This window comes from Thalassophryne amazonica, chromosome 14 (genome assembly GCF_902500255.1).
Source record: "Thalassophryne amazonica chromosome 14, fThaAma1.1, whole genome shotgun sequence".
NCBI classification, from domain to species: Eukaryota; Metazoa; Chordata; class Actinopteri; order Batrachoidiformes; family Batrachoididae; genus Thalassophryne; species Thalassophryne amazonica.
In genome coordinates this window covers 14,906,796-14,921,868 of record NC_047116.1, presented here as the reverse complement: position 1 = coordinate 14,921,868, position 15,073 = coordinate 14,906,796, and the positions used below count along the sequence as shown (strand labels likewise).

Below are 15,073 nucleotides of genomic sequence, written 5' to 3'. Positions count from 1 at the left end.
ACGTCACATCCTCCAAAGCACGCAACCACAACGTGCTAAAACAAATAATAATAGTAAAAAAGAAGAAATGTCTAAAACTGATTGGAACAGTTCTATATTTAAATATAATACAAATATAATAACAATTTTTTGTTTGATTTCATCTCATGTTATTTTAGTTTAGTTTAAATAAATAGGTAAAAAAATGCACACCAAGATCCTCTGCTGAGTTGCATATGCTGAAATAGTAACTCAAATATAAAGAAAAAGCATAGCACACTCAAAATATTGATGTCCTGCTGCTGTTTTATTTCATAATAACGTTTCGGCCAAAGGCCTTCGTCAGATTACAGCTTCAGTTGGACCCTAAAAAGCTAAATTTTAGTTTAGTTTAACATTGAATCAGTTCATTTTAATGTGGTATGTTTCGGTAATGACTGATTGTGTATTTGTGTGTGACAATTTGTGATTTGTGTACTGCATATAATAATAATAATAATAATAATAAGCAAGGATAGCACAGTAAAGCATAAAACATTTCCATTTGTGGTCCTCTGGATAAAAAATAAATACAAATGATTAATCTTTTGGCTCGCTCTGTCCTGAGGGTTGAGCTGGAGTCTGTTGTGGAGGTATCAGAGAGGAGGATGCTGAGGAAACTGCTCAGCATCCTGGACAGCACATCCCTATATGCCACACTGATGTCCTGTCAGATCACCTTCAGTCGTAAACTGAGACCATCTAGGTGCACCATGCAACGCCACAAGAGGTCTACCTGTGGCAATCAGACTGCATAATTCCTCCCCCTTCTGCAAGATGAATACATAATGAACAGAGCTATTCGGAGTTATTCAGTTATTCAGTTATTGTGTACTGTTTGCTGTTTCTATATTCTGGCAAAATAATTTCCTTTGGGATAAATGAAGTTGTTATTGTATCTTATTACTATATTATTATTATTATTATTATTATTATTATTATTATTATCATCATCATCATCGTCATCATCATCACTGTCATCAGACCAAAAATATACATGATTTATATAAATATGATGCTAAATATTTTTTCAACGGGAATAAATTGGTCTTAGGATAATTACATGGATAAAAAACAACACAGTTCAAACAACAACAGCAAAAATTAAAAGAAAAACTACACACACACAACTAGCATAGGGCCAACCGAACATGCTGAAAAACACACCCACATTACGAGCAATGTCCATATACTACATACATATGCAAAAACAGCCCCACAGACAGTTAATAGTCAAAGGCCAGAGACAATTAGAAAGGTCTTAATTTTTTTTAAATAAGATTATGGTTGTGATGGATCTCAGATCATCTGTCAGTTTGTTGCAGAGATCAGGACCGATGCCGGGGGCTGGCAAACATTGCAATGATTTCACTGGAATTAGCAGCTCTGGACAGTGAACGTGGCCTTGCTCCACCTTCTGCCTGAGGATATGACAACTTGAATTCAGCGTCTGTGCCGACAAGCTGAACTTTCCTGTTCCGGCCTCTCAGTGAGCTGACTGACGGCCTCCTGTCACTGCGTGACCTTTATCTCTGTGAAATGGTCCGACTCTGCTGCGCCTGCAGACAGCAGCTCAGGCTTTCACTTCTCTTTGTGCATCTCTCTGAACTTCACTGCTGCTGCCTGTCGTGCATCCTTACTGATATTTTGAACATAAAAAGACCAATAAACACGCAGCTGTCTTTTTGATTGTTACCAGGATTATTTGACAATTAATCTCCTGTTTTTTAAACTATACTGCCAGCTCATGTGTGAATTCAGTGCTTGGGCTGCTTTGATTTGCATGGATCTGCTGGAGAGCTGCATTGATCTGCAGGGATCTAGTAACCATGGTGAACATGGCTCAATGCTCTTTGACTCTTCAGAACGTCAGGGGCTATGAGCTGATGGATCCTGATTTCAGCATCCACACATACACCTATGGACATGGTGTTCTCAATTAATACCAGTAATGCTGCTAAGAAGATTGCCCTTGTCCATGTGGGAAAATGTTGGAGAATTCTGCAGAACTGTAGGGTCTACACAAGTGTCCACTGTGTTTCTGTCCACAGACTTGTTGTGGCTTCCTTGAGGATTCAGTCAAATTCTTGCAGATTACTGCCTTCTCAGTGCCCAAGATTAAATCTGGCCAGACTTGAAGATCAGGCTGTTTCTCAAGAATATGCAAACAATCTGGCCAGAAGACTTGCAGACTTGGACACAACTGGCAATCCAGTTGGATTGTGGGAGTTCTTCTGCAACCACACTGAGGATTTGTCCATAGGAGGAGGTGTTTCATACCGCAGGGCACTCTAAATATTCAGTGTAGACGTAATGCACAGCACCTCATCTGCGTCATGACACCTGGGTAACGGATCAAGTAGTCGCTTACCTTTTGGGGTGAAATACAATGAGGGCCATGTGTGCCCTGTGGCCACTACTGTGACCATGAAGGCCCAACAGGAACCTGGAACACGAGACAACTAACGGCTCTCAGGTGAAACAAGAAGTCTTCAACAGCAGATCAGACAGAAGAGGTGATAACTTGCAACCCAACGGCTGTGAGGGTGGATGAAGGCTGCAGCAATCCTCAGACCCTGATCATCTGGGATTTCCCAGCCATCAGACCAGGCTAAGGATCTGTCAAGGACAGTGTGTTTGTGCAATGACATTTCCACATGAAACAAACCCACCACGCACAGCTGTCACAGATCTACCAGACCAAGGCACTATCTTCCTTACCACAGAGGTATTGCCACAATCAGGACTGACACACCCATAATTTTTTTAACACTTGTTTGTTCTAAATCAGCTGATCAGAGTCTGATAGGGCCTGTTAACAGATTAGGATTTACCCAAACTTCTTTGGTCAATCAAATTTATTATTATTATTATTATTATTATTATTATTATTATTATTATTATTATTATTATTATTATTATTATTATTATTTACATTATTAGTTTTTTGTCCTTTTTTTTCTTTTCTTTTACTGGTGGATCTTGCTGTTCTTTAGGGTAATATTTTAAGAAAAACACTACCTGCACAAACGTTCAACATTTGTGTCATGAAAATACCATTTATGTTTTGAACACTGGGGGGCGCTGCAGGCTGAGGCAGAAAGCCATGATGGACGTACAACAACACAAAATCATTTAAAAGGCGAGTTTATGTTGTTAAGCATTAAAGAGTTGCTAATGTATTTTATAGTTTTTAAAACGTTTTTCAAAGTCGGTGAGGTCAGATGAGGTAACGAGCAGTGTGATGAGAGATTTATAGTATAACTGAGTTTCAAGGGCTAATTCACACAATACAGCACCAATGACGTGTTTTAAAATAATAAGAATTACCGTTCTGACAGGACAAATGTAAATGTAAAGTTGGAAAAGTTTGACCTTGGCCTGCGACCTTAATCAGTAACCACTTTTTCTCACAATAAAATCACTTTTTGTATTAGTCCACTATGTTGGGTTCGAATTGGAGTGTGCTGGGGTTTTAAACAACTTCATGGACTCTGCTATCAGTGAAAAGTATTGAGTTTGTAGATACTTTCACTTATCTCTGCAGTTTTAGTTTCTGGTTCCTTGATATTTGAGACTGAGATATGTCTGGGATGAGCCTCTTGAGTCATGAGGTGTTTTTGCAATGCTGAAATCTTTCGAGGCGAACAAAGTGCCAAGTCTTTCAAGTCCTGTTGCTTCCTGTCCTATGTGTGACCAGAGGACCTTTATGGCCGGGATGGCCGTGGGATCGAACCCCAGGCTGCTCGAACTAAAGACCAGAGCTCTACCTGGTCAGCCAGGGGAATTCCCCATTAGACAAGCTAGTGGGAACATCTTTTCAATCCGGACTTCACCTTCGTACATATCTCCCCACCATTTGTGAATTTGTCCTGAAGTCACAGGTGCATTTAAGCATGTTCTGTGACTACCCACATCCTGCCGACAACACCAATTGTGACCGGAAGGCCTTTGTGGCCGGGACAGTGGTGGGATCAAACCCCGGACTGCTCAAACTAAAGACCAGAACTCTACCAGGTTAGCCAAAGGAGAATTCCCCATTAGCCAAGCTTGCGGGAACATCTTTTCAATTCGGACTTCACCTTGCTACATATGGTTGTGAGAGTTGGACGCTAACCAGTGACATAAGGTGACGACTGGATGTCTTTGGTACTAGGTCTTGTCTGAGGATCCTTAGGTACTGATAGTTCACTCGCACCTTGGAAAAGCACCTATTAGAGTTGCACTCAAATCTCATTGCAATGCAAATTACGATGACAATAAAGACGATTCTGATTCTGATTTAACCTCTGCATTGTGTCTGTACTCTCCACTCACAATCTCTGGCATAGTAGGCAGGCGATCTGACCAGGAGGCTAAAACCCATGCCCTCTGGCATCCGTGGACAGTGTCCTTTGGCGTTGGGGAGTGAGGTTTACCGACTACCATATGCACAATGACTCCTGCTGACCTCCATCACACTAGAATGACCTTTTGTCAAATGAATGGTTGCTGAGAGGGAGAAGTATCATATTGTGAAGGAATGCCACCTTTGAGCTTTTGGCCATGTGACTCATTTCTCTGGGCAAGATCCAGCACACAGGTGACTCAGAGGACCTCATCAACTGGAGAAGGCCAAGGAGATGCCCATGTTTCAGCTGGCTGCAGCAAATTGATGGGCACTGTGGAGAGGTGGGGATGGACTGGGTACCTCACTGGGTAGTTCTGCGGTGTGATGGTTGCGTAACACCAGCACATACACCCAGACCTAATTATTCATCATGAACTTGCATGAACTTGCTCAGTTGATACCAGAGCAGTGCATGAACAATATCTCAATTCAGTTTATATTTTATACAGCACCAAATCACAATAAAATTCACCCCAAAGTGCTGCTCATAATGCTCATGTGCAGACATGAGCATTGTTAAATCTTACACACCCCATGAGTTAGCACATTGACAGCAGTAGTCAGGAAAAACTCCCCCAGACATTTTTTTAACTATAGGAAGAAACCTCAAGCAGACCAGACTCAGCGGGGTGACCATTTGCTTTAGCCACACTAACAAATTAAACAACACAACATATTGTCTCCACATGCCGTGATAAAAATGTTGCAGCTATGCAACCCTACTCCAGTGTTCACAATGACAGATGGCCGAAAGGACACTCAGAAGACTAAGATCAGAGTCCTAGCCATACTAGTTAACGGGCAACTGCACTGATGGGAGATGAGCCACTGAAATTAGGACACTCCAACCGCAGTTCCAACTCCAACCCAAATGTTGCTCCACCGGGTCAGTCAGAAAATGTAAGAAACTGAGGATAAAAAGTGCTTATTTGGGACTAGTCATAAGGCTCACTGACACAAGCATGACTTTGATTCACGTACTTGCACGACCTCTGTCGTGCAGGAGAGTAAACTCGTCTTTAACGGGTGCAGACTGAACGTGAGAGGGGCGCCGGCGCGGGCAACTGCGCAGAGAATTTTGAAATGTTCAAAAATTCCTGCACTCATAAATGTGGTGCTACGTGACACGATCTGCTTGCAAACACTACGTGCAGCTCATCATGCGGTGTAAAGAAGTGAACAGAGTGAGTGGTTGCGTCAGCAGATCGCATCAGAGCGCAGCTCATCTGAAGGATTATAACAAGATGTTAAATCTATCACAAACATACTTTAACAGCTGCAGACAAGAAGGAAAGAACATGCAACTGTTTTACCAAGCCACGACAATGTAAACATGACAAATAATTACCTTTTTAGACGGCTCCAAATGCTTTTGTCCAGCTCATTCAGCGCACGCAAATGGTGCTGCTGGAGCGGTCCTCTGTGATTCAGGAAATGATTAGAGCCGTTTTCAACAGACATCTTGCAGAGAAAAATGATTAATCTGCTACGAAATAATTATTTTATATACTCAGCATCCAGCGTAGAGCACGTGGCAGGCGGTGGAACAAGCACGGTGTCCAGCTGGCATCACAGCGGGTGGGATCGTCACAATGACGTGTGTGCAAGTGTGTGAATCAAAGTCATGCTTGTGTCAGTGGGCCTATAGTAATCAAATATGACTCGTTAGTACAGCACCAGACTAATTTTGTTTTAGTCAACTAGTTGGGAAATTCAGATTGAATAATTTTCCTACAATTTTAAAGCTAAATAATTTACAAAAAGGTTTAGAAAATGTGTTTTTATGGCTTCAATGTTCAGTTTATACACAGTTTAACAAACATTTTCATTGTGGTTGATTTACCTGCCCACTTGAGCAATGATTACTTTTATTTTCAGAAAAACATAAAATTTCCAACCTTCCAAAAAAACTATTCCTGACAATCAGGATAATTTTCAGGTTACAGGCTGTAGCACAGTAATGAAGAATCAAAGTGTTAATTAAATAAAGAATACATAAATAAATAATAAAGAATAAAGAATACAGAATTAAACACTGAGAAGTCAGTAAGTACCATGTTACCAAAGAGACAAATACTGGAAGTATTTTGAAGTGAAAAATGATGAGGAAACTAAAAAAAAAAAGTTCAGTCATTTTTAACTTGGGAGTTTTTTTAAATTGGGAGTTTTATTGCTTAGACTTGGAGCCAGGCTTAGCGGTTGACTAGATGATGATTTTCTTTGGTCATCCCAACCTTAGAAAAAAGGAATTTTAGCCATGATAACTTGTCAGTTCTTTGGTGTACCTTTGGTGAGACTACAGACCTTCTTGTGGGGGGTCAACAGCCCCGTGAAGCCCCGCCCTGGAGCCGCCTGTGTCCACATTTCCTCACTGAGCCAAGGAACAACACAGATTTCATCTTGCAGTTTGTATATTTATTTTAAAGCAACTTCTTTTGTAAAATATAAATACAAATTATGAGATATTTTAATTACAAAGTTAAAACAAAAATGAACACCAAAAATTACTTAACCACAGCAGCCTCCCGTTTATATACAAGCACTGTGCCAAAAGTTGGATATCAACATTATCTTCAAACGTTATTATACAAACAGTTTTGTAGCTCTTTTTTGTTGTTGTTAAATTACAGACTCCATCAGAAGCTAATTTAAACAAAAAACTTTTTTTTAACACCTGAGACTTGAGCGAGTGCTCAAGTCTGAGGAGTTTAAAAAAATTAAAAACAAGCCCAGGACGTGATGTGCTTCCTATAACACAAATACCACATTGAATAGCGCAGTGTTGGTACGGTTCTGTACAGCGACACACATGCACGATGTGCAGCGCACGCTCCGTCAGTCAAAGCTCCACTTCTCCTTCAGTTACAAAATCTTTCAGGAGGCCTGAGCAACATCCCAAAAGGAAAACCCTCTCTATAATATTTCTCTCTATATATAGAATTTAGTATTTATACATATATTAATCTATAAAAATAAGACCATTATTAAGAGTCTCAAGTCACAAATTTATTAATCTTCAGTGAAACATTCCGGCAGCCCCTCCAGCCAGCAGCTCATCTGTACAGTGCTCTGGTGCTGGTCCGGGTCGGGGCCCGAGCCGGCGACTCTAAGGCGAAGGCGTGTCGTCAGGACCCCTGACTGCTCGCTGAGGGTCAGAGTTCAAAGGGGCCGAGGGTCAGGATGAGCCCAGCTTGCTGACCGCCTTTATTTTGTCCTTCATCTTGTCCGCGGGCTGGTCCCAGCGGTCGTCCAGACACTCCAGGGTGGAGCCCAGCAGGGAGGCCAGCTCGGCGCTGTCTTCCACCAGATCCAGCAGCTCCTTGCTGTCCGGATGGAATCCCTCCAGCTCCTCAGGGCAGGAGAAGAGCTGCGACAGGGAGGCTTGCCGGTAAAACTCCGCCTCCGCCACCGTCACCACCTCCATGTGGGGGAAAGCTTGTCGGAAGCCGCGTGCAGACATCCGCAGCCGGCAAAGGACATCGGACAGGAGGAGCCAGTTTCTGGGCCTGAAAGAGATAGATTTTTTTTAAAGGCTCAGAGACAAAAAGAACATAAAGAAATAAATCATCTACATGACTCTTAACTCTGCTTTTTTTAAATGGGGTTTTTCTATGCTCTGGGAAACAAAACATTCAAGATCCAAATTTGTGACTTCTGGTTCAGGTGGAAGACATCGAAACAAATTATCAATATTGATTCATTTTAAAAGTATAATCCAGAAAACAATCCCAGTAAGTGATTTTTTAAAAATTTCCTCTGTGTGTATGTTGTTCGTTTGAGTTTAATTCAAATTGCTGTGAAACTCTGGCTACAACTAATGTTATCTCAATTAATCAATCAGGCCTGTAAAATATCAAAAATGGTGAAAAATTCCAATCAGTGTTAATGAGAGCCCAAGAGGATACGTTCAAATGTCTTGTTTTGTCCACAGCCCAAAGACACTCAGTTTACTGCCAGATAAAAGTAAAGCAGCTCGTAAAATAAACCACAAATTATTCACAGTCAAGTTGCTGAAATCAAAGAATGTCATTGTAAAAAAGAGAAAAGATTAATTAATTTAATATGCTATTAATTTTTGCAGCTCTCTGTCCAGCACTGATTATTTTAACATACAAGAAATAATAATAATAAACGTGCATGTGATTTTTTATTTTTTTTTGGTCACAGTTTTTTTTGAAGCAGATGTTCCTGCTTCTGCACATCTGTTCTTCTAAGAGGAGGGTTCCTTCCTCTGGTTCTCCTTCTGAATGTTCCATTTGGGTCTTGTTACACATTTTAAACATTCAGATGAGTTTCTAGATGTATTTTTGTATGTTTTGTGCTGCATGCTGACTCACCCCTGGGACAGGGACACCTGGATGTTGTAACACGGCAGCAGAGGTCGGTCAGAGAACTCAAACTCAAAGACCTCCCTTTTGTCTTCGTCGTCCTCTTGATCTGGGCCTGGTGGGTCCGCCAGGATGTCATAGGCTCCGCCCTCTTCACTGGATTCTAACACACATGCATGCACACAGAAAAACAAAAAAAGATCATTTTTAGATCCACATTTATACCCGTGTGTCTGCTCTGTGATAAGAAACTTTTCTGCTGGATGATCTCAGCTGGAAGGTGCAGACACGCGCCTCGCCGCTAGATGGCGGTGGAGACGCGTAAAAGAGGCGCGCTGAGGCGGACTCACCGCACACGGAGCTGCCGTAGAATTCCCAATAAAGTCCCGGATCGTCGTCGGAGCGGCCCTGAAGGTCAGCGAAGTAATCTGCGGGGAGAGAGAGAGGAGAGGAACGGAGCGTGTTATCCAAGAGAACCAGAGAGGAGGAGGAGAGCGATCCCGGGGCCGCGGACAGCTGCCAGGAATCAAACAAGAACCGCACACAGTCACGGGCCGCGCGTGCGCACGGAGCGTGAGCTGGAAACAAACAAGCGGAGCGGCGGCTGGATAAATCACACACACACACACACACACACACACACACACACACACACACACACACACACACACACACACACACACACACACACACACACACACACACACACACACACACACACACACACACACACACACACACACACACACACACACACACACACACACACACACACACACACACACACACACACACACACACACACACACACACACACACACACACACACACACACACACACACACACACAGCTGGGCTCCATGCCAGCGCGGAGGCGAGGGGCGTCTGGCGTGTGTTTGGAGGGATTAACGGCCTCCAGATGAGTGAGACCAGGTGGGGGGGGGAGAGAGAGCTGGATCGCTCCTTTTCTCTTTCTCTGCTATTCTTTTTCAATCTGCCTTTCCAGCCGCTTTCAAAAAAAAAGAAAAAAAAAGTCTGCGTGTCTGATCGCCTTTACCGGTCGCCACTAGGGGCAGTGTGATGCACAGCACCAATACAAAGTGCTGGAGCAGGCCAGAAGAAGAATCATGAAGACGATGATAAAGGTAAAACCCCTTAAATCATTCTAAAGTCAGTTTTAAGCAGAAATGAGGCCGTTTTAAGCCAAAACGAAGAGAAATTCTGTGACGCTTTGAAATGTTCGACGGACAGTGAACACATCAGCTAGCATCTCGTTTAGCCGCGGCACTCTGATCGCTTCCGCCGTCTTTTATGATGAAATAACGCTGAGTTTATGTGGAAATGATTGTTGTACTAAAGCTTCAGATATCTGTCGCTGAGATAGATAAGTGTTGTGCAGTTTGAAGCAGAAATGAGGTGTTAATCCGTGAAGCGCGTCATGGGGGGGGGGGACTTTTCCAGCCAGGCGTGGAAAAGTTCACGCATGCGCACGAAGGTTCAAGGTTTGCTCATGCAAGCACACGTGATTCAAATCCATCAGGTTTTTGCAAAAAATAAAAAGGTCCGATACTTTTCTAACAGACCTTGTCAAAGTAATATGCAGTCAGATTAGTTACAAGTGACCACAGGCGACAGAGGCAAAGCGATGAGCTGCCATTCATTTTCATTCAGATTATGGCATGTACGTGACAGTCAAGCTGAGTTAAGTCGTTGTGCCAAGCTGAATATGAGCCAATAAAAGTGGATGAACTTTGGGAGAGAAAAAAAAAAAAATTTCATGATGGTGTGCCAGCTTTGGAGCCCCCTGCAGAAGGAAACGGTGCCAAACTTGGCCCGATGTGAGAGTAGCTTAACTGTGTTCACATTATTGCAAATTTGCTCCTAAAGAGATTTACTACCCCAGGACTGTAGGTGGTGCTGTACTTTCTTCTGCTTTGTATACCCAGTACTAAAAATCGCTGGTATTAACCATTTTATTACATCAACAGAATTAACTGCACTTATTTCACACTTTCAAATATTTCAGCAACAAACCAAACAGCTGCATATGAAAGCTGCCATTTTGTGGCCAACATGTTTTTTTTTTTGGCTTTGTTTTTTCTTATGTTGGTTTCAACAATTTGCGAAATTCCGATACATATGTCATTAGCACTTCCTCTGTTGTGAGCACAAGCAACGCTGCATTCAACTCTCATTGGGTGCGTGTATAAAGGTCAGTGAGTTAGTGCAGTCAAAGTTCAACAAATCAACTTTCGCCGTGGTGCGTTTCCATGGTGTGAGTCACATTCCTCCGTGGAAGACTGACTCGATGGAGGCGACACTCAAATCTCAGGCTATGATGAGAAACTGAAGCTTGTTTGTGCTTTTAGACGAACCCACACTCTGATCACGTCAGACAGCGGCAGCCTCGCTAACACACATATACACAAGCAGAGACTCCAGCCACAGCGCACGTACACGCTGAGCAAACACAGTTGGCGTTGCTAAGTAACCAGATAGAGGAGCTCAGAGGCAGCCGCACAGAGCCCGGTGGGCCGAGACTTCCTGTCTAACAGGTGGTCCGGGGAGGGGGAGGGTGTGGGTTTATATGCCAGAGGGGAAAAGGGATGACGGAGACGGACCTGTCAACCCGCGGCTTGGGAGGTACAGCGACTGCGCGCGAGGATTTACAGAAGGGGATTCGTAGTGACGGGTCGTACAGAGGTCAGAGTGGTTAGAACAGCAAACAGTGAATGAGCCACAGTAGGCCTTTCTCAAAGTCAGTGCTGTGCCACAAAAAACCCTACACCTTTAGTTTGCAGACTTTTACTGTGCCTGTCTGTTTTTGAGATTCCTCAGAAGTGGAATGAGCTTCCATGCACACTGATGCATTTTCAAATGTAATCAGTTTAGTGTGGATGCAACTTAAATTCCGACGACTTGTTCCCAGCAATCAGCAGGAAATGCATTGAATTAAAGGAGACAATGAATGAGCAGGTCCACAAAATTTCCTTTCCTTAAGTAACCGCGTTAAAACTACTGCGTATTGAGGTCCAAAATTTGGGGTTCTGTTCGATACTGGTGAGGACTAGTGAACCTCCTGCTTTGAACATAGAGGCAACTTTTAACATTCACAGTTTTTATATAAAATAAAAACAGACAGGCCAGTCAAGTTGTTTTTGAAGCCTTGTTGGTATTGGCAGGGTCAAAGTGGCCACTAGGGGCACTGCTGCTTGTAATTACAAAATTTTTACTGAGGGTGACCGATTTTTTTTTTTTTTTTTTTTTAGCAGACCGTACCAGTGAGGAAGCGCTCCATGCTGTCGCTGCGAGTCATCTTAAGTAGGCTGCGGCCAGAATACGTGGCCAGGGTGGGGTCAGCACCATAGGACAGCAGGACTCTCACCACGTCCAGGTGATCGTTCTCCACTGCGTCATGGATCGGCCTGCACAAACACATGCACATTCATTTTAACAACCAGCAACAGTATGTGTAGAACTAAACAGTGTGCTGACCCAAAAACTGAAAACGAACAATCTAACCATCATATGCTGCTCTAGTTAAGATCAATAGTTTGTTAGTGGCTTTACAACTTTTCATTCTCAGCTTTGACATTAACACCAAAGTTCTCACAAACCTCTGCTGCAGATATTTTGTTGCACTTGCACGCCCGCCTGTGGTAGTGCTGCATGTGCACTTAATTTAGTGATTTACAGATGAGTGCAAACACGAAGGCGATACTCCCAAAAGCATCATTTGTCATTCAGTAGAAATATTCCCACAAACTCTGAAGCAGGCGGGCGTAAAATATAAAATACTGCATACTGCAAACAAACAGTTTAATAAATGATAGAATTATGCAGTTGACTTGAATCCGGGGCAGATTAAAGGCCAGCAATTAAAAGTTAAGTAGAATGATTAGGGTCACTTTCGTGCAGTGTTGTAAAATGTCTATAAATACACTGTACTATGCAAAACAAGCAATTTTTTTAAATGATGAAAGGTTTGCACCTTGATAACTGATCAGGTTCTTTAAACAAAAATCTCACTTGATTGTAGTTGGAAAAAGAATGCTTGGACAATTCAAGTTTGATTTCTTTCCCTGACCACGTTTTAAAAAGGGGGTCACAATTTAAAAATGTTCACATCACACTGAGATGCATACCACATTATTTGTCTGATCATAATCATTCCAAAAAGGTATACTTCGGAATATCTGTGACTGAATGTTCCGGAATTATGGGGCAAAAAATGACAACACATGTCAATTTAAGTATGCACGAGGGCCAAAAGCTGAAGTTGTTACAATTTTGGCAAAAAATTATGCAAATTATTGGTTGGCTAATGTGGTTTTAAAAAGGAACAGTTTGCAGCATGTTATGCATATTTACAAGGTGCCATATAATCCAATGGATGTTGACCTTTTTTGACCATTACTTTGGAGACAAAACATTCAGCATCATCATCATTATTCCATTTATTAATCCTGTTAGTTCAACCAATAATTTTCCATTACTTTTTACCAGCACTGAAGCAGTTTTAACTTTTGACCCCTGTACAAACTGGACCTTTGTTTGAACCACGTTTACTGTTTTTGCTCCATAACTCCAAAACATTCGGATATAGATAGTCCAAACTATACCTTTTTGGAATCTTTATGACCAGATGAATAATGTGATGCACTGTTCAATATGATTAGAAAAGTAAAAAATTTTGACTCCTGTACAAACTGAATCTTTGTCATACATATACTAAAAAGTAAAGAGAAAAACCCAACAGGCTCATATTTGCACAGTGCACAGCAGAGGTGTTTATGTAAGCTGTGATTGTGTGCAGTGTTGCGTGCATGTGTGTACCTGGTGCCGTCCTGCGCGCTGCAGTTGATGTCAGCTCCGTAATCCAGCAGGTGTTGAACTATGCTGAGCCAGCCTCGGGCGCAGGCCTCGTGCAGAGCGCAGTAACCGGCGTAGTCCCTGTGATTCACCTCGCACACTCTGTTCTCCAGACAGTACAGCACCACCTCCTGTTCGGGCCGACACAGAGGGAGCCGGGTTTAGTGTGCGTGACAGAATGTGTGGCGACAACCCAAGTAATACGAGAGCAAACATACTAGACAGACGGAGCAGACGCAAACAGTTCTTCCTGTTACGGTTCCTGAGGGAGAGAAATTAGGGAAAGGAGGAGCTGAGTGTGTTCCTGTGCCGGACAAACGCTCCATAATGCTGCAGCTGGCAGTGTGACTCAACTGTATTTAGCCTGCCAAATTGTGTTTGTGCATGTGTGCGTGCCGTTTTTGGGCCTGGACTCTGCTGTGGCAGCCAGTTACAATGGCTGGACTCTGAACACAGCATGAAGGAAGCGGAACAAAGTGGTTTGATAGCGGCGTTCAAGAGCTGGAAGCGTTTCCCTCTGTTTAAGGCTGCAACAGCACCGAGCCGTCAGACGGGTCGTTACTGGACGAGAGCAGCATCTCTTGTTGCTAAACAGAGTGGAAATGAGGAGATGGCGTGCAGCCTGGGCGTGCGGTGATACCAGCGGACTCAGACTGCGATACGTTTCACTTCCCTTAATGTCTTTGTGTCTGGCTGGATATGCGTTTTAACGTGCGACTTTGACCTCTTCAGTATCTTTGTTGAAGAAAACCACAGAAATTGGATTAATTATCTCTCAAACCAAAACTAGAATGGCACTCGGTGCACACCAACAACAACAAAATGCAAGATTCTGCAAAGTAAAACCTTAAAAAAGAAATAACTCTTCTATTTGATTAGCAACTTTTGCAATAATGCATGCTTGTAACGCACATTATTTTGCCTTTTTAAAATGTAAAATTCCCTGGTTGATCCATCCTTTTCTTCTGATCCACCCAAAATGTGTCAGTCTGTATTCCCAACCTGGTCTCATGGCAAGTCGTGATTCAGCAGCACGAAATATACATTAATCTGTTGGTTCGTGATATTGTGATGAAAAGCGCCTCATTTTTGTCACAGCAGTATGAATTCATTCTAATTCATCCTGTGATGGCTGCACGAAATTAAAAGTGAAGCGCGGGGGGGGGGGGGGGTTATGGTTAGGGTGGGGGGAAAGAGTAAGATAACGTTATGGTTAAGGTTAGGGTTGGGGGGTAGGAGTAAGATTAGTAATAGTGTGTTTAAAAAAACCCAGTCACGAAAATTTGACTCATTTCGTCACGGGAGCACGAAAAAAAAAAAGCAAAACAAAATGTGAGACTGGGCTGGTATTCCAGGATAGCCACAACGAATTTCATGGAAAATCTCTTTCGGTGACCGACATTATTGTGCATAGTGTTCCATTTTATGAATTCACTTCAAAATTCAGTGGTTTCTATTTCAGGTA

At 42.6% G+C, this 15,073-nt stretch overlaps 1 protein-coding gene across 1 annotated transcript in view; it reads right to left on the bottom strand.

Moving 5' to 3' along the window:
• Positions 1 to 6,873: 6,873 nt before the first annotated feature.
• The window catches only part of LOC117525412 (BCL-6 corepressor-like), a 53,639-nt gene continuing 45,439 nt past the window's right edge, over positions 6,874 to 15,073 (bottom strand). Inside the window, 5 exon segments of the mRNA XM_034187270.1 lie at positions 6,874 to 7,914; positions 8,746 to 8,899; positions 9,087 to 9,164; positions 12,016 to 12,161; positions 13,573 to 13,739. Coding sequence (XP_034043161.1) covers positions 7,584 to 7,914; positions 8,746 to 8,899; positions 9,087 to 9,164; positions 12,016 to 12,161; positions 13,573 to 13,739 — 876 coding nt within the window. The 3' untranslated portion in view covers positions 6,874 to 7,583.